We start from the raw sequence: 21,765 nt of genomic DNA on the forward strand, positions 1-21,765 counted from the left end.
AGCGGTGGTTCCTTTTTGCCTGGAGGAGCAGAGCTATCGTGTGTTTGTACTGTACCTTTTGTTTGCGTCTCGGCTCCGCTGCAATGATCTGCTGAGGTTTTTTCGCTGCTGGACAGGACAGAAGAATGTTCTCGTTTTCGTTCACCTTCAGCAGGTTCTCCACCATTTGATCACCTTTCGACCTGGATGCAAAAATCACGCACATATTTTACTTTTTGTTTATAAAACTGCAGTCCCGTCATCCTAGTTATATGCAAAGGCAGCAAATATTGATGTATGGCAGGCTGTTGTTTTTTTTGTCCAACTGTCCATAATTACATTATGGAGGATATCTAAAAAATAATCTAACTAGACAAAACTACATTTTGACAATCCATAATGGTAAGAAATCAGCATCTTCAACCCCACTAGTAGGAATAATAATTAAATATCTTCAATTACATTTTGAGGAGTCAAAATTAATTTCAAATTCAAAAATACTTTATTGATCCCAAATGGAAATTAAATAAATTAATTTAATTCATACAATTGAAGACCACTTCAGAAATCTGCAAAGAACTTCCTGTTTATTCACTTCCAGCAATATCTCTCAATTATCTGTAATTAAACTGGTAAAACTGATTTTAAAACTGATTTTATGTTAAAACGGCCTGCAATATTCACACAAAATCAAAAGTTAGTGTAAAAGTTGTACGACCATCATTTAAAAACCTTTTTTGTCAGGTTATTTTTTATAATCTGTAAGAAGACATGGTTTCTCTCCGTAGGGCTTTTCAGACCTCTTTATGATGACATTGCTGATGCATCCTGTGAGGTTGTCGACGTTTTGCTGAGGTAATCCTCCCAGGAAAGTGACATCCTCAGGACCCGTGTAAGCAGGCGGCTTTATGTTCGGTTTACCGCCATTGCTCTCCTTTATGTCGTCCATTAAAAGATAAAACCTGTGGAAGCCGACAGTCAGCAAACACTTGTAGCAACAAAACAGCTTTAGATATTCACAAGTCTCAAGTCTTTGAGGAGCAAGTCCAAGTCAAATTCCTAACAACTGAAACATTTTTGTGACTTCTAGGTCACCTAACTCTTCATGATTTGAGGTTAGGACTGTTTGTCCTCAGACTTAAGTTATTACATTAACATTAAAAAAAAATATATTACCCTTTAATCAATCAGTTAGGTTCATTTGTGTAGCACATTTCAGTAAACAAGCAGTTCAAAGTGCTTTACATCATAAAACCATCGAGAAACCATTAATGTCAAGTACCGCCATCAGAATCATCAATACATCAAATATGTTTGTCAATGTTCAATTTATTATGTTCCAAAAGCAATTCTACTTATTTTATTCACCATCCAAAAAGCCTGCTTCATATTATTTAAAACACTTATAAACTGTAAAATAAGTATTTGTGTTTTAAGATAAAAAATAAAACGAGATTTAAATTAGTTACTGTTGAATTTCTGCTTTTTAGTCTTTGTAATGATTAAGCTATCAGCTGTTTATCTTATTGTGTGTATAAATGGCTGTTGTTTTGCTAGCGGTAGCATCGTGGCTTCTGGTTACGTTATCGCAGTGTGCTAGCTGTTAGCTCCTTGAGGACATAACTGTACTTTGTTTTGGAAAAAACTGAACACAAAACGTTTAGCAATGTTTTTGCCATTTTTGTCTTAGGGAACACATTATCCAATTGCTTTCAGTGATGTTCTTGCGTTAGCTTATGATAGCATTAGCTGCTGTCAAACTACAAAAATGTCTGAATGCGGCAAGAAGGGTAAAAGAAGGGGCTGTGGAGCTAAAACATCAAGGAATTCAGACAAAAGCACCACTTCATACAGTCCATAAATTACTGATTTAAATGTGAAAAGAAAATATTTAAAACCATGTCCACTGAGGAAAACATCCAGCCCAAAGTGTCTTGCATTGTTGCAACTAGCTTGGCAGGAAGAGAACACCGGTCTATATTAAAGCCCATAATGTTCCACTGCATCCTTTTACAGGAAAACATTACAGCAGCTGTAGTCTGTAAACCGCATACCGGCGTCCTTTCACTTTTTAGTACATGAGATAAAAAATGGCACTACGGTCAAGTCTGAGACCACAAGTCAAAGTCAAGTCTGAAGACTTATTTTTGCGACATTATCATAATGAAACACCATCTCTGGCTGTCTTACCCATTGGGGTCAATGTAGAAAGCAACATTGTGGTTGTTGTTGTCGTTGTACGTCTTCTGAGTCTTGACCTCTGAGTTGTTCACCCTCAACACAATGTTGCCTTTCTGCAAAGAGACTTGACAGATTCCCTCCTGCAGCCACGGATGGAAAACAGTAAGCTCAAAGAGTTGATAGAAAGGGGAAGCAGGAAAGATCATGGGAATCAAAGTTTTCCTTTTCTGACCTGATCTTTGTGGAAGAACATGAGTCCATTTTTCTGCTCTGTTCTGAAGCTGAAGCTGGCGTAGAATTTGTCTTTCTGGCTGCTGACATCTTTTGGGGCTAATTTCATGTAGCTCTGCCCGCTGAAATGAGCTTTCCGAGCGACCTGCACAAACACACAACATTTTAACGAACGGTCCTCCCATGCTTCAGCGCAAAACAGTTCAGGCTGTTTACACGAGCAAAGCAAAAAGGAAAAGAATTAACAGTCACACTTCTGTTCGGTTCACTGCAGGCAATTCCAGTTACACCTATTTTAAAGTTGCTAATTAGCTCATTTAAACATCTGATCTACTGATAATCTGTCAGAGTTGGTGTTAAGTCGCATTTTTTATGTTGTAACTGAACCGAAACACAGAATTCCACAGCACATCTACATGTTATATTTGTCATAGTCAAGTTAGCATGACCTCCGTCCCTCTCCCTTGCTACTTTTTTCTTAATGAAAACTTTTTCCTGACCTTGTCATCTAGTTATCATAGTGTTGAGTACTAGCAGCAAAGCACTGGATCCCTTTTCTTTTATATATTATGCATACATTTAAGAGTTAGTGTCATTTTAATAACATCACAGCTAAAACCATTGCTAGTCATTGTTATGTAGCAAATGAAACCCTGCCTCTCAAGTGCACTGATAGTGGTGTCATCATTTTAGCTCCGTAGGTTTCAGTAAGTGTGTTCTTTTACCAGCAGGTCGCTGTTACAGCCAGAACTGACTCCAGAGGCTTTTATGGTCTTCAGGTTGACATAACCGACGCTGTCCCTCAGGCTCTTGATGCAGGCCTTCACAGAGTTGCGTGCTGAAAACAGCTGCTTTAAACTGGGAGACAAAAAAAGACAACAGCTTAAAATCCACATCTTTAGCTATGCTACTATTATTACTATTTTATTTTTTTACATTTGGTATTCTAATTCTAGAATCAATCACTCCAGCTTTTTTCTCTTTGTTGGTTCTGATCCATAATCAGTTGTTAAAATAATAAATCACAATTTCTTTCTAGCTTGTAAAACCAACATGACATCATCATGACATCATGATCTTACCAAGTATTTTTGTCCATTCACTTGAAAAAAGACAAAACTAACTTACAATTAACTTTTCTGCAATAAATCTGGCCTTGTTTTAAGTCTTGCTCTTTCCTTTGGTTTGTTGTTTTGTTGTATTTCTTTCTAATTCCTGTAAAGCACTTTGAATTGCCTTGTTGCTAAAAATGTGCTATATAAATAAAATCACCTTACCTCACCTTAATGACTAGTGCCATTGGCTGATTATTTCTCTTATAACATGGGAAAATATTTTGTTGTAAGTGAAATAATCTGCCAGTCAAACTAGTACTAGTAGCTCCATACAGACGTGAGAGAATCATGGAGAAAAACAACATTTCTGACAGCAAAGTGTTGGACAGTTTCTAATAATTTTTGAAACAGTTTACATTTCATCTAACAGTTTTGCAGATTTTATCAACAATCTGGCTCTTAAAGTTTAATTGAGCATCCAAAATATTTTTCTTGTGATTGTTGTTCAGTAGAATCCCCATTGATCTGAATATACAAGGACTGTAATGGTGCTTTATCTATTGAAAAGCAAACACACTTTGTTTTCTTTGTATGAAGAACTCGTAACTTTTTCAGCTGGAGAAAAAGTTGCACTTTTACATCTGCTTGATGTGTGATGGCATGGTGTATGTTATGTATTCAGCTTGTTCGGGTTGAATATTAGTTCAGTTTAAGAAATTGTTGGATATGTTACTGATAGTTTACATGTCTGTAAACACAGAGACTGACAAAAAGCCAGACACTAGGACTGCACTATGTTGACATCAGATTTGTAAAAAGGCAGAAAACTAACAATGCAAGTGAAACTGAACACACCATGTGCACAATAAAACATGACAGTGGCAGCATCATGATAACCCATCATGGATACCATTCAATCCAGACTGGCAAACATTTCCTTTACTTAAAAAGATGCTTTCATGTGGCTCCACTCACCTTTCAGGCATCTCCTCCTCTGGTGCTCCTCCCAGATAGTATTTATCACTGAAATTTGGTAAGTCTTCTGTTAAAGTTAGTGTAAAGATTTGATCAAAGCTCTTCTGTACTTGGATCCTTTTTACTTTGGTTGTGTTAATCAAAGTAATGGTCAGCTGAAAAACAATAAAAAGAGGAAAATGAATTTACAGTTTAAATGACTAAGAAGATTATGATACAGTAAATATGCTGCAGCAGGATTAGCAGCTCATTAAAATGCAACTTGAAACTAAAACTGATGGCAAAATATATAAAATCACTGCCTTTGTCCAATCAGTTGTTTTATTTGGTTGGAAACTAATGATTGGACAGTAATCACTTATAATAATAACTCTTCATTTCAAAATGGAGATAAGCACCAACTCCCCTCACGACCCTGCAAAGAACACTGTGTTAGACAATAGAAGATGGGCTTGCATTTGTGCTCATTAGCTCTTCTTATTTCATGTATATTATAGATTTACTGCTTTTGGAATGAGAAAACTATCGATGTGCATCCCCAGTTTCTACTGCACCCACCTGTGTTTTGACAATAAGTTAATGATTTTTGCCATCTGGAAAACAAACCAATTCAAAAACCTCCCAATTGTTGAGTCATATTTGATGGGCACTGCGCCGTTACCTAGCTACGCAGGATTTATATTCTTAGTGAATGAGAAAAGTGAGAATATGTTCAACATTCTGGCTACTGGAATGACACAGTTGCACTAAAGCATAACACAAAGTGAGAAACAAAAACTATACAGTGTTGTGCTCAACGTGCTCCTGCTTACTTTTTCATCAATAATAAGGAATTATTGACTTAAACAAGCTACTTGCTGAAAAGTTACTTTTAAGTTAGTTTTGTCTTATTTTAAGTTTACTAAGATATTTGGACTAGAAACTAGACCAAAATTACATGATAAGATTTTGTTTTTGCAGTGTGCACGTGAGAATTTGCTGCCTTCGTTCCTAAATAGGAGGCGAATGATGGGAAGTCAGAAGGTTACCAACTGCAGCTTCATAGCCAAAACTTAAGATAAACAGAAGATAAAAACATGTCCGACTCACAGTCTTTGAATCTCCATCAGTAATTTTCAGCCGTGTCAAATCGTCACTGACAGGCGGCTGTTCAATCAAAGTACCGTTGAAATCATAATAAAGACGGAGCTGTCCCTGAAGTACGGCCAGGCACAAAACCTTCGCCTGATGGACATAAGAGAAAGCAGTGAGTACCTCTGAAGAACAACAGCAGACATCAATGAACAGATAACATTGACACAAAGGTGGGAGTTTTGTAATCAATTGAAATGGGTCTTTACCTCCTTTTTGAGGAAGACTAATATTCCTTTGTGTGACAGGAGTGTGATGTCCTGGATAATTTTGATCACTTGACGTTGAGAACTAGCCGTAAAGTTGATCTCAGCAAAGCCGGTTCCATCAAAATATACCCCGTCAACCACCGAAGACCTATTATAAGAAATTTCTTTCAGCAAGCATATTTAGAATAATAACAAAGATGACTCCATTGTGGAGTAGTGCTTTGAAGCAAAAAAGTCCTGGGTTCAAGTCTTACAATTGGGTTTATGTATGGATGTACAGTGGCTTGTAAAAACATTTATATCCCATTTGTCACATTACAACAATAAACATAAATATATTTCATTTAAATTTCATGTGAAAAACTAACAAAAAGTGGTATTGACCCGGGGTGTGCTGTGATGGCGCAGAGGTTAAGCACAACCCACATATGGAGGAGGCCTTAGTCCTCGACGCAGCTGTCGCAGTTCGATTCCCGGCCTTGGTGACCTTTGCTGCATGTCTTCCCCCTTCTCTCATTACCCACTTTCCTGTCAATTAACTATCAAATAAATGCCACTAGAGCCAAAAAAATCTTTAACAAAAAAAGAAAAAAGTGGTATTGACCCTTTGCCTGTGACGTCACGCTCTTCAGAACGCTGCCCTTTACGCCATGATGGTTATAAAAACAACCTATTTGCTCCTGTAAAGCCTGTTGGAAAACAAACATCTGCTACCCTAATGTTGCTTTTATTTAATTGATTTCACTTTAAAAACAAATGGATAAGGATACAATCCAAACTTGTCATTTTATTGTGTAACTTTTAACGAGGAAAGATACGGCGGTGACGGATGTAGCAGCCCTCGGTGTAATCATGGATTTGCAGCGAACACTTTATACAAGGTAAGAAGATTAATATTTAGGTACTTTATAAATAAGTATGATTAGAAAGAAGCGATCAAATATTGCATTATGGAGGAGATAACCACGGAGACCATCATGTAGCCTACCTTGTACGGATAAAACTGGTTAGCATCTCGTCTTTTGTATGCTTCTAAGGCTTCTCTGGTTTAAGGGGAAACTGTTTGACATATAATCATGTGGTGTGAATTCAGGCAAAGTCGTCTATTTGATCAACACGTCAGGAGGGAATGGATTGGTTTTTAAACTAGCCATTTCAAAATTTGTAGCCCGATCCAAGTGTGTTACATTCACAGACAAATTAGCTTGACTTAAACAAGTAGAAGTTATAAATATATTGGCAAAAACAACTTGGGAAAACAATTTCAGCTGCTCTGTTCAATTGACATGACGCTGGCTCCACCTCCATGCAGGAGTAGAGCAAACCTCCTACAAACAAACAGTGTTACAATGGCAGAGGTAGTGGAACTTAATGTGTGACATTTTTGGAGTCATTTTTACCTTATCAATAAACACTGAAGCAAAGACAACAGGCAAGAAAATTCTCTAACAAGTCCTACATTAGGTCTGTAAGGTTATTTGCGGGAAACAACGGAGAACTCACCGATAAAGCCTAAGTCTTTCGCAGCCACAGGAAGAATGAGGAAAACAAAGTCTCACTGGATGTGAGTGTGAAAGCTGCACGCATTTTGCACGCACAAAACGGTTGAGTAATGACTTAAATAATACTGACTTGTGAAAATCTGCCGTCAGAAATAAGCTTAAAAATATACATTAGAATAAACAGTCAACATGTACTGAAGTTACATGTTTTCATGCTGCCTTAGAGCTATCATTGGAATTTACACACATAAAATCAAGGTACAGGCCATGATCAATTTCTTGCATTAATCCAGACTCTGGGTTTTGTAAATGTAATAAATTATAATTTGCCTTCTAACGTTCTGGGCAACGGCTGCCGGGTTTGCATGTTTCCAACTGACAATGTGGGAAACATATTAATTTCTTCTAAATCTCCCTAACTGCAATTCCTCCAGATAAGGGGCCAAATTGGTTGGCCCCTTGATTGCTCAGTTGCTGACAAACCCCATAGATTGATTGACAGATGGCATCAAGTCAATACTTCTGCCCTTCACTTTTGACGTCCGTCATGGCGCCTCGTTTGACGTAGTTGCAAAAGGTCACTACAATTGTGAACTAGAAAGAAAATTATATATGACTCAAAACGTGTTGTACAAAACAGCTGAAGCTCAGTCAGATTAGATGCAGAGCATTTGTGAACACCAGTTTTCAGAACTTGCCACAATTCTCGATTGGGATTAGGTCTGGACTTTGGCTATGCCATTCTAACAAATTAATATGTTTTGTTTTAAACCATTCCATTGTAGCCCTGGAGGGAAAGCAAACAGAAAAAACTTGAGCTTCTAATTACAAAATTATAAACATGGTCTGACCTGCTGCACGGTTTCTCCGTTTTAGTGTTGAGGTTGAAGGCTTTTTCAAAGTTATACAGACTGACTACTTCCTGGTTCAGCAGCTCCAGCTGAATGCAGCCATCAAATCCAGTTGAATTGTTAAATGGGGCGGGAAGCTGAAAGAAAGAAAATAAGAACAAATGTATTAATTTCTGTAAAACACACAATAAGCACTGTACATAAAGAACATCAAGTTTATTTGTGCAAACAATTTTTTTATGCTTACAAAATAAAATTGCAGCTTTTTCTTGGTAATATTTGATTTTCAGATGTCTTACATTTGGAAGGTTTATAATATTAATGCTGCTAGTAGGGCTGCTCAATATGGTATAAAAGTTAAATCTGATTTTGACCTTTCATGACCTCTGGAAACATTTTACTATCTTTAAAAATATAGCAGCACAAACAAATTTTTCATTGCACAAACCAAATTTAGCAGAGTTGACTGTGAGGGGTCAACTCTGCAGAGGTTAACCTCTAACTTTCAAACTTTCATCAATATCTTCAAAAAATGTTGCTGAACAAATGTAGTTGAGTTAATTGACACCAATTTTGTCTGATTTGAGGAAGGTCGGAGGGCTGTTTGACCTTTCATGACCTCTGGAAACATGTATTAATATCTTTAAAATGACAGTGGCACAAACAAAAAGCTTTGCTGTACAAATATTTGACTTCAACTTTGTCAGTTTTGAAGAAAACTGGGTGGTGACTACTCAGGACTTTCAGTGCCGTGTTGCAGCGTTCCTTTCTTTTGTAATAGTGAGTTTAACCTGACAATGGCGCCACTTGGCCCGACTTTGCTCACCTGGAAAGAATCTGGGGGTCCACCAACATAGAAGACTGTGTCGTTGGTTTGGAGGTTGAGCAGTCCTTTATCACCTTTACCCTCCCCTTTGGCCTTGAAGATCTTTTCATCTCCTTTCACGAAATAAGACATGGACATTTGACCGTACTGGAGAATCCTACATTAAAACAGACAAGGCAGTTACAAGCATTAACTAAATACATGCTCCCTAAGCGTCGAAGTCTGAAAAGCTAAGCACCTTTTTAACATAGGATAAATTAAACTTACGATGTTTTCGAGTTGTTTTTCTGATTGATGTTTCTCTATAACTGTATAATGTTTTTATGGTGTGATTATATGATTCTGATGGCTACATTTGACAAAAGATGATGTTTATTACAATAAATTTTGCTGGACAATAAATTGTCCTAGAAATGATTGTGATAAACTATAATATTGTCATTTTGACATAATTTTCTACTACAATGATAATGGCATATTAATCCAAGTACATTCTTTCCAACTTTACTTTCTAAAGAACATTTAGCACTGGAACTGGAAAACATTTTAAATATCCAAACTAAATAAATAAAACAACCAAAACAACAATTAAAATGGATTATAGTTTTATAGCCAAAAAATATTTAAAAAAAAAATCTTTCATTCAGCTTTGACAGGTAAAACAGGCAAAAGTGGCTGGTAGAGCAAACTTCCTACCACCGTCAAATTTTTTGCAGCATTTTTCAAAATGTTGGCTTTTCAAAAATTTTAAAGGGTAGAATCTCTTTGGAAATTGTCCACAAGTAAATTATCAATCTCATTTTAATTTATCACATCATTAACTGGTAACTTATTGCTGAAATGTGCTATATAAATAAACTGGAGCTCTTTCTCTGACAAAAAAACTTTTTGAAATTTGTCAAGTTTTGTTTGCTTTGATAGTTTCAAACTCATTTCTAACTATCAAATGACTTTTTGTCATTTGATAGAAATCCAAGGGGAAAAAAGAATCACATATGAGGTTCCTCAGGGCTCCATTCCCAGTAAATATATATTCATTAACTACATGCTTACAGTTTCTGAAAAATAACGACTCAGTGGTGTGATAAGCTTTTGTGCATGTTTGTTGCCATAAAGTATTTCAGAACATCAAAGCAATTTAAATATTAGTCAAGGTCAACACAAGTAAACACAAAATGTAGTTTTTCCTCCGCATAACGGAGGAAAAATTTAAACCTGTATGGCCCTGTGTGGTTATCCGATTAATCGATTACTAAAGTAATTGATAGTTGCAGCCTGACTATAAATCATTGTTAGAAAGGGTTAAAACTCTTACCTTTCCAAATCAACTCTGTTGAATGTTCCATCAGTTTTGGCATCCTGAGACGATATCACCTTTATAGTTTCTTCTCCAACATTGAAATACCAGCTTAGCTTCTTCCCTTCCAACACCATGCCCAAAAACTCCTTATTGGACTACAAATACAGCAGACATGATTATAAAAATAACATACATTTGTCCCTCCCAGTCATAAAATGTCCCTCTGAGTTGCTGTTGTAGGACATACATTTTTATTGCCGAAGAAGAAGACAAACTGTGTGTTTGAATCAGCGGTGGAACGTTTTCTCTGCTTTGGCTGAGATGGGCTGATGTGCAGCTTCATGGAAGTGTATGCAGCCAGGTCCGCCAGGTTAGAAGGAGTACGCACCTGAACGGCCGACTTCCCGTTAAACTTCATGGACACGCTCACCTGGAGGGGAAACAGCCGGTTACCTTTGGAATCAAGTCCAGACTTTGAAGGAATGTGTAGATACTTTGAGTTTTGGACAGAAAAGTATGCACCTTGTTGACAGTGTTGCGCGCCTCCTGAATGAGCTGCCTGATCCGGTTGATGTTCTCAGAAATGTTTGGCATTTGGACGGAATAATTCTGCAAATCGTCAAGTTTCTTCAGCAACGTTGGGATGTGTTCTTCCAGCTTTTGAACTAAGAATGAAAAAACATTATTTGAGGTAATGTAAGTTTCAGAGATATTTGTTTAATAAAATTAAAATCAGCAATTTGTCTAGAAGTAGTTGATCGTTAAACTTCTCGTGTTTGCTTAAAACGATTAATTGGATTAATAAAATACATTACATGCTGCAAGTATTTAGCTGCAGATGCATCCTTACATTCACTGAAGGAATGTTGTTGCCATTTAGGCAATAAAATGTTTATTTTCTTATTTAAAATAAGAATTGTAATCATTTCTTTTTTCATATTTCAATTTATTTGTAAGTGAAGTTAACTGGATTGTTTTTTTTAATCAGATTGATTAATAGTCAGAATAAAAATTATTTTGTAATCAATAGATTAATCGATTACAAACATAATAGTTAGTTGCAGCCTTAGTTTTGTTTCCTTACTCAATCATTTGATTACTGACAGGTTATTTATTGATTCTGTAACTGACTAGGGGCTAGGGTACAATAATTCAATTGTAATTGAAGCCTAAATCAATGTGAGATTTTAAGAATACATTTTTATAATAAATGCATCCCTTTCATTTTTATTAAATATTCAATAATGGGTCATCAATTGAGTAAAACAATTTATTATTAATTTCTTACTTAACATTTCTTTTTTTAGAACTACCATTCTGTTTTTACTGTTTCTGGAAACTGGTAAAAAAGAAACATCCTACTGAAAAGGAAAATTGATGCAAAAATACTACTGGTAATTTTAGTGTTATTCTGTTGTGATAATCTAATGTTATTATGCAATAAAAAAATAGTAAAACTGCTAGGGGCTGTTTTGTTTATTATATCTACCTTCAAAAGTATTAGTTGGTTCTTTATCATTTCTAGGCATAATTATTAAAAGTAATGTGGACGATTTGAAGAGCAATTTGCAGCTCCTTATGCCATTCCAGATTTATGTAAAGGGCAAAAAAATTACTAAAACCAAGTACTAAAATAATTTTTGCAGTATTCCCACCCGTTTCGCTGGCGTTGATCAGGGCCTTGTTGATGTCATTGCTCGTGGAGTTGGTGTCACCGTAAGCTTGTTGCCATTGGTCCAGTTGCTTTTTAATGGGGAGCAACATGTTGTTGACGTCAGTGGCTGTGCTGTTTGCTTTATTCGCCACAGTTTTTGCTTCATTGATCTCCTGAGTCACATCTGCAAATAAAAAAAAAACAGAACAAAAAAAGCAAATGAGCAACGTTATTAGGCCTAGAATTAACGCTCTGCAAAAAACATGTACAGAGCAATTTGATACTGAAATATTACATTAATTGGTGATCATGTAAAGTTTAAAAACAATGTTTAAAAAATCTATAATATGCAAGTTAATGAGATAAATTAATTTATACATTAAGTGAAGATTGTTACTGTTTCTTTTTAATTTATCTCAGATATTGTTCAGGTGGTTGGTTGGTATTTCTGTGTTTTGATTTTGTTCATGTGTTTTAAGGTATTTTGTGATGTATTTTTGTAATGATTAAAAAAGTATGTAAGTGTGATTTCATTGTAATATTTGCGGTGCGGACCCCAGGAAGAATAGTCTAAGCCAGCGTGTCCAAACTTTTTGTCTTGTGGGCCAAAATTGTGAAGTAAAACAAAAAAAAAATTGAGAGTCAGAAAAATGTAATATTTTTAATAAAAACTAATATGGTAATGCTATTTTTACCAACATGATAATGTAATAGTTTAAACAAATTTAGTAAGATTTTTTGTTTTGTTTGTCTTTTTGTTTTTAAACTTGAAAACTATTGTAAACCAAAAACTAAAGGTTTTTAAAAAAAAAATGCAAGGCAAAAAAAAATAAATGGGTTAAACGGGAAGAATCAATTATTGAAATAATTGTCAACTAATTTAGTAATCGATTAATTGTTAACTGGAAGTCTATTTGCTGAAAGAACACAATAAGAACAGTAATTAAGCCAAAACTGAACCAAAAATATATCCTATTAAGCACATTTTGCTATCAAATTATTAATTGGTTAATCCAATAAATAATCAATAAATAGTTATTTTTCACATCAAACATTCTAAAAGTAACCTGAAGAGCCCATTTGATTCACATTTAACCTGGTGTTGCATCATTCTGTCTCAGAGCTTTTCCAATGCATGAACCTTGATTTAATCTTTGTAATTCCAGAAATGTTTTAAAATGTTTTAAGTGCTTACTTGAAGTGGAGTTTAGGCTTTTCTGAATTTCTGCCAAATCCTTCACGGCTTGATCATGTTTGGCCTTGGCTGTGTTCAGCCGTTTCTGAGCTTCTTCCAGCTCTCTCTTCAGGGCTGTCAGGCAGAAAAATCAAGTTCACCACTTCAGATTCTGAAAACTGGGTCATAATTTATAGCAGAAGATGAAAATGTATTTAATTTTGATTCAGAAACACTGCATTTACTGTTGTTGAGTTCATCGTTCATCTGTTGGACTTCTCCATGCAGTTCCATGCTGTGGTTCTTCAGAGCGCTTGCTGACTGGCCAAGATCCTGGTTCTTTATATTCTAAAAGTATTTAAAGCAAAACTAGATATTTACATACTTTTAAAAAGAACCCATGTATCTTTTTAAAAAGGCTTTTTAATAGGTGCGTGTGTGTATGTACTTGTTATGCTGCATTTCTAGGACCATTGTGGTATATTCAATCACCATCAGAGGACTGATTGGTCTTATGGGGACCAATGTTGGGTCCTACTTGAGAAGACCCTGATTTTCAGAGTTTACTCAAAAAAAGGCTCCATCTGGATCAACCATCTGTGCTGCACGTAGCCATATGTGTATCAGTCTAGAATTGCAGTTGGGGGTCAAACAAAATAAGACCAAGGGCCGCAAATCGCCCCCAGGCCGCACTTTGGAAACCCTGGGTTAGTCATACGGTGTGAAAAATGTTTAGGTGCAGTTATGGTTAGGTGTAAATTTAGTTACTAAAATGAATGAAAGTTCATTCCCAATATGGAAGTCCTAATATGGAAAGAAATACAAGTGTGTGTGTGTGTCTACTTGTCTTGCTGTATTTTTAGGACCTTTTGGGTATATTTACTCACCATCTGAGGACTGATGGGTCTTATGAAGACCAAAGTCGAGTAAGAGTAAAAAAATAATATTTGGTAAAAAGGCTACTTAAGTACTGAGTAACTGGTAATAAAATCTGTTTTTTAAATTGACCTCATTGGGGGAAAAATTGCTAATCCTGGTATTTTAAAGGCTATAATGAAAGACTATACACAAACATATTTACAAAATAAATTAATGCAGACGAATATTTCAAAATCTATTTTTTTCCAATACAAAACTTGGTAATATATCTATGTCAAAGTACTTCCAGAGTTTACTGTATCTTTGAACCTCAAAATGGCGCAACACGCTCAGCAGATGGAAAATATAATTAAAACAGCAAAGAATTCTTGTGTACTAGCAAGAATTCTCAATTTAGCTGAAACTGTTGGTTTCTGTGTCTTGTATTTTTAGTTAAAATGTGTTTGTTCTTCATTCAGTGAAATAAATAGCTACTAGTTATAATAGTTAATAGTTACTCAAGAGTAGCAATATTTCAGGTGAAAGTGTAGGTATGATGTAGTAAAACTACTTTAAAAAAAAAAGTTACTACACGCTTCTGGTTAGATGTATGGTGTAAATTATGTTTTATTTTAGGGTTAGGCATAAATTTAGTTACTAAAATGAAGTTGAAACAAAGTGCTAACATGGAGGAAAATGCAAATGCACGCGCGTGTGTGTGTGTGTGTACCTCTAGAGTGTCATTTGCAGCCTTCTCAGCCATTTTTGCAGCATGTTCTGCTGCAGTGATGTTATTGACAACATTGTTGTAGGCTTTTGTTAAATCCACAGACGGATCCTTCTTGGTCTCTGCAATCAAACTGTAGGAGCAACACATCACAGATTAACGTTGTTTTATTGGAACCATTTATCAATTCTCTGTCTAACAGGGAAGTTTTAGCTGGATACACAGAAGATCCCTACCTGGTCAAGTTCATAGCTAAGGCATTAAGCAGCTCAGCGTGTTTCTCTGCCTCCTCCACAAGGGGGATTAAGGTGTTGGTTGCAGCAAATGTTTGCACCTTCTTTTTCAAAGGTGAATTGGCGCCATCTAGCTGTGCCGCCAGATGTTCATATTCCTGACAGATACATTTTAGAGGGATAAATTCAGGGTCTGCTCCAGGTATTCAAAACCACTCACGAACAAGCAGTTTGGAACCAAGAACAATCGATCCAATGTTAAGGTTGTAGAACAATGAGGTTTCCAGCTGGTTATTTGTTAGAAAAAAATACTCTCAACTTACAAACTTACTCAAGTTTAAATAATGGAATAAATGACTCTCTAAAGTGGTTAGTTCTTCATCTGTCCTTGGATGGAAACTTAAGTTATTTTCACACTTGATAGTCCGCTATACTCGGTTCGACTGGGGACCAAAGTTGCAACATTTGTTCCACTGCAGAGTCAAACCAACCAAACTAATCAAAAAACCTGTTCAACTCCTCACCTATAGGGGCGCTGCATTAAAAACCACTGAAGGAAATGACATGAAAACCTCTGAAGATGACACTGAGTGCAACTTTTTACTTCAAAAAGTAAACAAAATGGAGTTGCATCAGATTTTAGTGGTTGCTTCTCTTTTGTCTTTGGTTAAAGACCACAAGTCATATCTCCTGCTAGCGCTAGGCTAACACGTTTGCTTTGGTTGCATTTACCCAGAACGGCATGCATTATAGTCCACTTCCTGCTTTTGGAGTGATCTCTGGTCCGCTTGGTGTTTGCATAACTCACACCAGAGTTCACTTCAACTAAACTGAGACTGAGGTTTACCAGACTTCACTTCTTTGGTCCGGTTACACGTCCGCAACTTCCCAAATTAACCGGACTTTCTAGGCAGTATCCAGTTTAGCTTAGTGACACAGATTGGATATTTTTGGGGGCAATTCTGAAATTCTCAGAACCACTTTTAAAATACTAGCTGTGCACAACTGCAATATATCTAAAATGAAATGAATGTAAACATTTTCAGAGTTGGAAAACCTGATAGTTTTTATAGCACTCAACATAATATTCCTGAATCTTGACTACAAATAGCCAATTATATGAAGCTCCCTGTTAGAGTGCATCAAACTACAAGCTCGTTAAATATTTATGTATTTTGACTTCTTCTTACCTCTTTGGACTCCTGCAGCATCTGAACCGCAGTGTTGACTTGAGTGACATCAGCAACAGCCATTTCTAGGGTGTCGTTCACTTCCTTCTGCTTCATTAACAAGTCTTCGATCTTCCTCTGAGGGAAACAGAGACAGCGGACATCAGATGCACTCACTCACACTCACACACAGTCTTTGTTTTATCAGATTTCTCACGTTGATTTCCTCCAGAGTTTTCTCATTGACGCTGTTGAGTTCTGCGGCTCTGGCAGTGTTGTTCACAGCTTCGTTCAGAGCGTCTCGCAGGTTTATCATTTCAGAGGTGAAGCGGTGCAAACGGTCCCTGATGGCCTTCGTCAAGTTAACGTTTTCCTGCTGACGGTTTGCCAGCTCCTTGATAACACGATCCAATACTAACACATACATACAGAGGGATTTACTGGACATAATTTTCACAATATTTTAGCTCAAAATGATCAGCTGAAACGATTAATCGAGTTAATAGCAATTAATCGATTCTTGAAAAAATTGCCAACTATTTTAGTAATATATTAATCGTTACCTGGAGCATACAGACTCTAAAAAAGGAAATTTACTACAAAAAACAGCACATTCAGAGCAGTAATTAAACTACTATAACATTAAACTATATTACACATTTTGGATTTAATATAAAAACAGCTACATCCTGTAAAAATGTTTTCCCCAAAACTTCTGAAAAACAATTATAAGTTACTGAATTTTAGGCAATAACTTATTTAAAAAAAAAGGATTTGAATTATTTGTTTGAATCTTTTCATGTATTTTTAATAATACATGAAAAGATTCATATGTAGAATTTTTCATTCTACATATGAAAAATATGTAGAATGTGCCAATTTTTCTAATTTGAATAATTGCCAAAATAATTGATAGAAAAATTGATTACTAAAAATAACCATTAGTTACAGCCTTAGTAACTGTGGATAGGGGCTCAGATGATAAACTTACATTTCTCTGTTTCGTTTTTCTCCTTATCTGCCAGTTTCTTCTGACCCACGCAGCTCCTGTACCTCATCTCCCTCAGTATGGCCTGAACCTCCCTGATCTTCGCCTCCTGCCCCTCCACATCCTGATCGCCCTCCGTTTCGTTTCGGGACAGGTTCGCCAAGCGCAGCGTCGCTGCAGACAGAAGCAGACGATCGTCAAACAGTCCGGTGCCGTCTGCGGCCGTGTTTGGGGATAAACAGGTGTTTCTCTCACCGTTTATGTCCATGCTGATGTTGTTAATGAATCTCAGCAGATCTTCTGCCCTGCTGTGGGTGTGGGAGGTGCTGTCATCTAGCAAACCGACCCGGCCTGTCATTACTCCTGCCTGAAAACACCACAGAATGTTACGACTGCGAATTAGGGCCATTGTAGATAGAAAAAACAAATAAATAAAGAAGAGTAAATTTCTGCTAAAAAAAAGTTTGCAGCCAAAATTTTTAGATTAATCTTACTTTATTATCTAAAGGAAAACGAAATGTGGAGCTGTTTATTCTCAGAAACTTACAATAAAAATACGAAAACAACTTAAACTTAAAATGTTTTAATTTGCCAAATCATCAAGACTATAATTTAAGCAATATTAACTGAACATGAGGCTTGAATGTGTGTGTTTCTGACCTTTCTGTGCAAATCATCAATGTCAGCTTTGATGGTCGCAATGTCCATGTCCAGCATGTCGGCCCGACTCCTGCTTTCGTCCAGCGTGTTGTTGTAGCTCTCGATGGCGAGCTGGAATCCAGACATTTAAATTAAACACCAAAAACACACAAACAGCCAAACCTGTTCATTTGGTGAAGATGTGTTGATCTTACACTGAGCATGTTGCCAACCTTTAATTGGGAACCTTATTAGAGAGCCCACCTTTATGAACTGATTTAAAAATCAGCAACATTAAAAAAAAAAACTAATGCACTACCATGCTTAGCTGCAGGTTTCATAAGACAAGGGCTGCAAAGAGTTGACTTAACGATAAATGATCGATTATCGATAATTTATCGATTATCGATATAATATAATATAATTTCGATATAATTTATCGAAATTATCGATTAGATTAAAATTAGTTACAATCGATCAACTAATAACGCCTGCTTAGACTGTCTTTTAGTGTTGTAGTTTGGTCTCCATCCAGCAGAGGGCACTGCTGGTCATCCTTAAACTGAGTTAGATTATAACAGGATTAAAGATGGCGGCCATACCACAATGGGAAAGAGAAACGACCCAAAAAGAGTCCGGTGTGGGATGAAAAATGCACGGCATGTAGTTTTGTTTTGAAACATAAACACTCAACAAGCTCCTTAAATTATCACCTTAATAGCGCTGCATGATGGAGCAGCGTCAACTTCTCAACCAAAACTTACTGATCTGCTACAAAGACAAGGATGTGATGATGACAGAAAAGCAAAGACGATAAAACAAAAAAATTGCCAATAAGTAAGTTGATTTTGAGGGATTTCTAAGTTTAACAATGTCAGAAAAATAAAATTTTCTGTTTATTCAGTCACAATAAAAGCCATAAAACAATTCCCTCAAAGTCTGGAGACATTTTACCCAGGATGCATGTTTGGTCTGGTAGCAATATCTGATTCAACTTCTTAGATTTAGTATCTTCATTCAGTTCATCATCGTGTTTCACACCAAACACACGTTCCAGCTCTTTGAAGCGAATGTTTGGCTTGTGCGTTTCGACTCACAGCGACGTCCTGTATGGACTTGTTGAGGCTGACGAGCTGAGCCCAGGCCATCGAGCTGGTGTTGAGGTTCCTCAGCTGCTGCGACACGGAGCTGAAGTCGCCGTCCAATCTCTCCAGATCTTCCAGCAGCACGATGACGCAGCTGTCACACACTGAGTGTCCACACACACACGCCCACAGGACGCGCTCCGTCAGCGATTAACCCTCCGGTTTCCATCCTCGGTCCGCAGGTATGTGTGATTTACTCACCTTCACAGTGCACGCCGTGCCGGTCCTCCACAGGGACGCTGTACCTTTCCAAGCAGGCGTCACACTGCCTGCCCGTCATCCCGTTTGGACAGCGGCACTCACCGGTCCGGGGGTCACAGCGGCCTCCGTTACAGTCACACCCTAGAATGACCCACAGATCAGTTCAATCAACCAATCAAATTTAAACACATTTCAGCAACAACACAGTTAAAAGTGCTTTACATCATAAACAACACAAAAATCAACAACTAAAGCATTACATTGTGTTGTCATTAAAATGTTGGTCAGTGTTTCATTTATGACGTTTCAAAAGCAGCTCTAAGCAGGTGCTGCTTGTCTAGATTTAGAGTTTCAACTGTTTGTGGTGCATAGAAGCTGAATGCTGCTTCTCCATGTTTGGTTCTGGATGCAGAGCAAACCAGAACCAGAAGCTTAATAGCACAATAATTCCATCCAAGCAGCCTTGGACCTAGCATAGATATGACAATGTTTGTGATAAAGTGGAATAAAATGGTCAAAAAGCCAAAACACTCCAATCAAGGAGTCAGTCAGCTGCTGCAACTAAAGCAGAAACAGTGACATGTGACGGTAACGTCAGCCCAGGTGGCACACTCACTCTTGCAGCCGTCCGGTCCGTAGTCCCAGTGTCCGGGAGCGCACTGCCTGCAGTTCGGTCCGTTGACCCCAGGCTGGCAGGCGCACTGACCGCTCTGAGGGTTACACGGCTGGATGAGCGCCGCCGAGGCCTCGCACTCACACTGACGACAGCCGGAGCACGAGTTGAAGCCGAACGACCCGTCCTTAGAACACCAACACAACCAGATGAAGGCGGGATGGAAAGTTACGCAAACGTTTTCCTTGTTCATCAGTTTTTTGAACAAGGAACACAACAAAAAACGTCTTACCAGATAATTTTGTCTAATTTCTTGTGCAAACATGTTATCACACTTGAAATCAGACAAAACGAATTATGAACTTGTTTTAAGTCAATAATTCTCAAATACTGAATAAAAATCCTAGTTCCACTGGCAGATTATTTTCCCTTATAACAAGACATTTCTCACATTATCAGTGAAAGAATCTGTCAGTGGACTTAGTACTTTTACTTGATCAATATCCAAGAATTATTGATTTAAAACAAGCTCCTATATTTTACTGAAAAGTCACCTCTAAGCTAGTTTTGTCTTATAATGTACTTAGACATTTGCACAAGAAATGAGACAAAAATACTTGGTAAGATGTGTTTTTGCAGTGCAGAGGCAAACAATGGGCGCTGATAGAAAGTGACATTGTGTTTAAACACCATCACTTAGAAGATGGTTCCATTTTTTACTTGATCAGAACAAAGTAACCCAACTTAGTGAGCAAACAGAAACAGAAAGTGTTAAAATTCATAGACTACACTGTAAAATCCACAGAAAATGGTCAGAATCTTAAAACTGGATCCTACCTGGCAGCGGTCACAGAGCGGTCCGGTGACTCCGGGTTTACAGCGACACTGTCCCGTGTGTGGGTTGCAGGATTCGGTTCCACATGGAGAACAGTTGCATTCTGCATCACAAAAGGAGTCATTTTCTTTTAACTGTGTAATTTTTTGTGCTGTACTTTTTGCTGCCTCTTGGCCAAAACTCATATAGGTTGATAGGAAACAGACGTAAGAGTCCAGCATGCTTCGTCTATCGACGGACATGAGCAGTGATAGAAAATTACACCAACTGGTGGGGAATTCCCCACACGCATTATAAGACAAACTTTAATATGAAAATGCCAGTTTGGCATGAAAGGTTTTTTGTTTTAGAGATTTCTGCTGTTGTTGGCCTGATTAAAGCAGACAGATGCCAAGTCCTCTGTGATGTAATTCCTTTTGTAATTTGCTTCGCTCAGCTCTTGACATATTGGCGCCCAGCGTGGGGCTCAAACATGCGACCCTGAGATTAAAAGACTCATGCTCTACTGATTAAGCTAGCCTATCTGCAGGCCTGAGTAAAGCAGGAAGATACTGAGTCCTTTCTGCTTTATTTACAAAAATAATAAATCACAAATTCTGTGATTTTCCACACCCAACTCTCAACAAATTGGCACCCAACGTGGAGCTCAACATGCGACCCAGAGATTGAAATATTCACGCCCTACCAACTGAGCTAGCCTTTAAAACAGACAGATACTGAGTCCTGCATGATGATTTGTTTCCAGAGAAAAATAAGTTCTTTGGATTAATGCTAGCCTGAAGCTGAACTCACTGGTGCAGTTTTTGGCGTGTATTGCATCTCCATGGTAACCAGGAGCGCAGATGTCGCAGTGGGGTCCAGCCGTGTTGTGCATGCAGCTGAGGCATTCTCCAGTCAGAGGGTGACAGTCGGTGAACAGCATGTTGGGGTCTGTGTTGCCGTTGCAGTGGCAAGGCTGGCACCTGCTGCCCAGAACCATGGGGTTGCCATAGAAACCAGGGGCGCACCTGAGTAACAGGGCACAAAGTTACAAACGAGAAAGAACCCAGAATGTGTGTTTTCCCGCTGATTTAAGGAGAAGTTATGATTACCTCTCACAGTTTGGTCCAGCATAGCCGTGCATGCACAGACACTGCATCCTGTCACTCCTCTGCACGCAGCCCTCTGCAAAGCTGCACACAGGTAGAGCAGGATGAGTTCCTGGAAAACTCAGTAAGAGTGAAAAAACAGCAGCTCAGAGTGTAAAAGGAAGGCTGACTTGTTGGATGGAGCCCTGAGCGGACAGGGAC

General features: G+C 37.6%; 1 protein-coding gene across 1 annotated transcript in view; it reads right to left on the reverse strand.

Moving 5' to 3' along the window:
* Positions 1–21,765, reverse strand: part of lama5 (laminin, alpha 5) — a 94,752-nt gene that overhangs the window by 5,903 nt on the left and 67,084 nt on the right. The window contains exons 58-72 of the mRNA XM_016679032.1: positions 13,090–13,203; positions 11,896–12,078; positions 10,763–10,905; positions 10,488–10,670; positions 10,256–10,395; positions 8,941–9,097; positions 8,115–8,251; positions 5,762–5,909; positions 5,511–5,645; positions 4,422–4,576; positions 3,117–3,249; positions 2,393–2,536; positions 2,170–2,300; positions 780–941; positions 56–182 (exon numbers count right to left, since the gene is read on the reverse strand). Of these exons, the coding sequence (XP_016534518.1) occupies positions 56–182; positions 780–941; positions 2,170–2,300; positions 2,393–2,536; positions 3,117–3,249; positions 4,422–4,576; positions 5,511–5,645; positions 5,762–5,909; positions 8,115–8,251; positions 8,941–9,097; positions 10,256–10,395; positions 10,488–10,670; positions 10,763–10,905; positions 11,896–12,078; positions 13,090–13,203 (2,192 nt within the window). The remainder of the gene's footprint in view (positions 1–55; positions 183–779; positions 942–2,169; positions 2,301–2,392; positions 2,537–3,116; positions 3,250–4,421; positions 4,577–5,510; positions 5,646–5,761; positions 5,910–8,114; positions 8,252–8,940; positions 9,098–10,255; positions 10,396–10,487; positions 10,671–10,762; positions 10,906–11,895; positions 12,079–13,089; positions 13,204–21,765) is intronic.

The sequence above is a fragment of the Poecilia formosa genome, unplaced genomic scaffold (assembly GCF_000485575.1).
Source record: "Poecilia formosa unplaced genomic scaffold, Poecilia_formosa-5.1.2 Scaffold200, whole genome shotgun sequence".
NCBI classification, from domain to species: Eukaryota; Metazoa; Chordata; class Actinopteri; order Cyprinodontiformes; family Poeciliidae; genus Poecilia; species Poecilia formosa.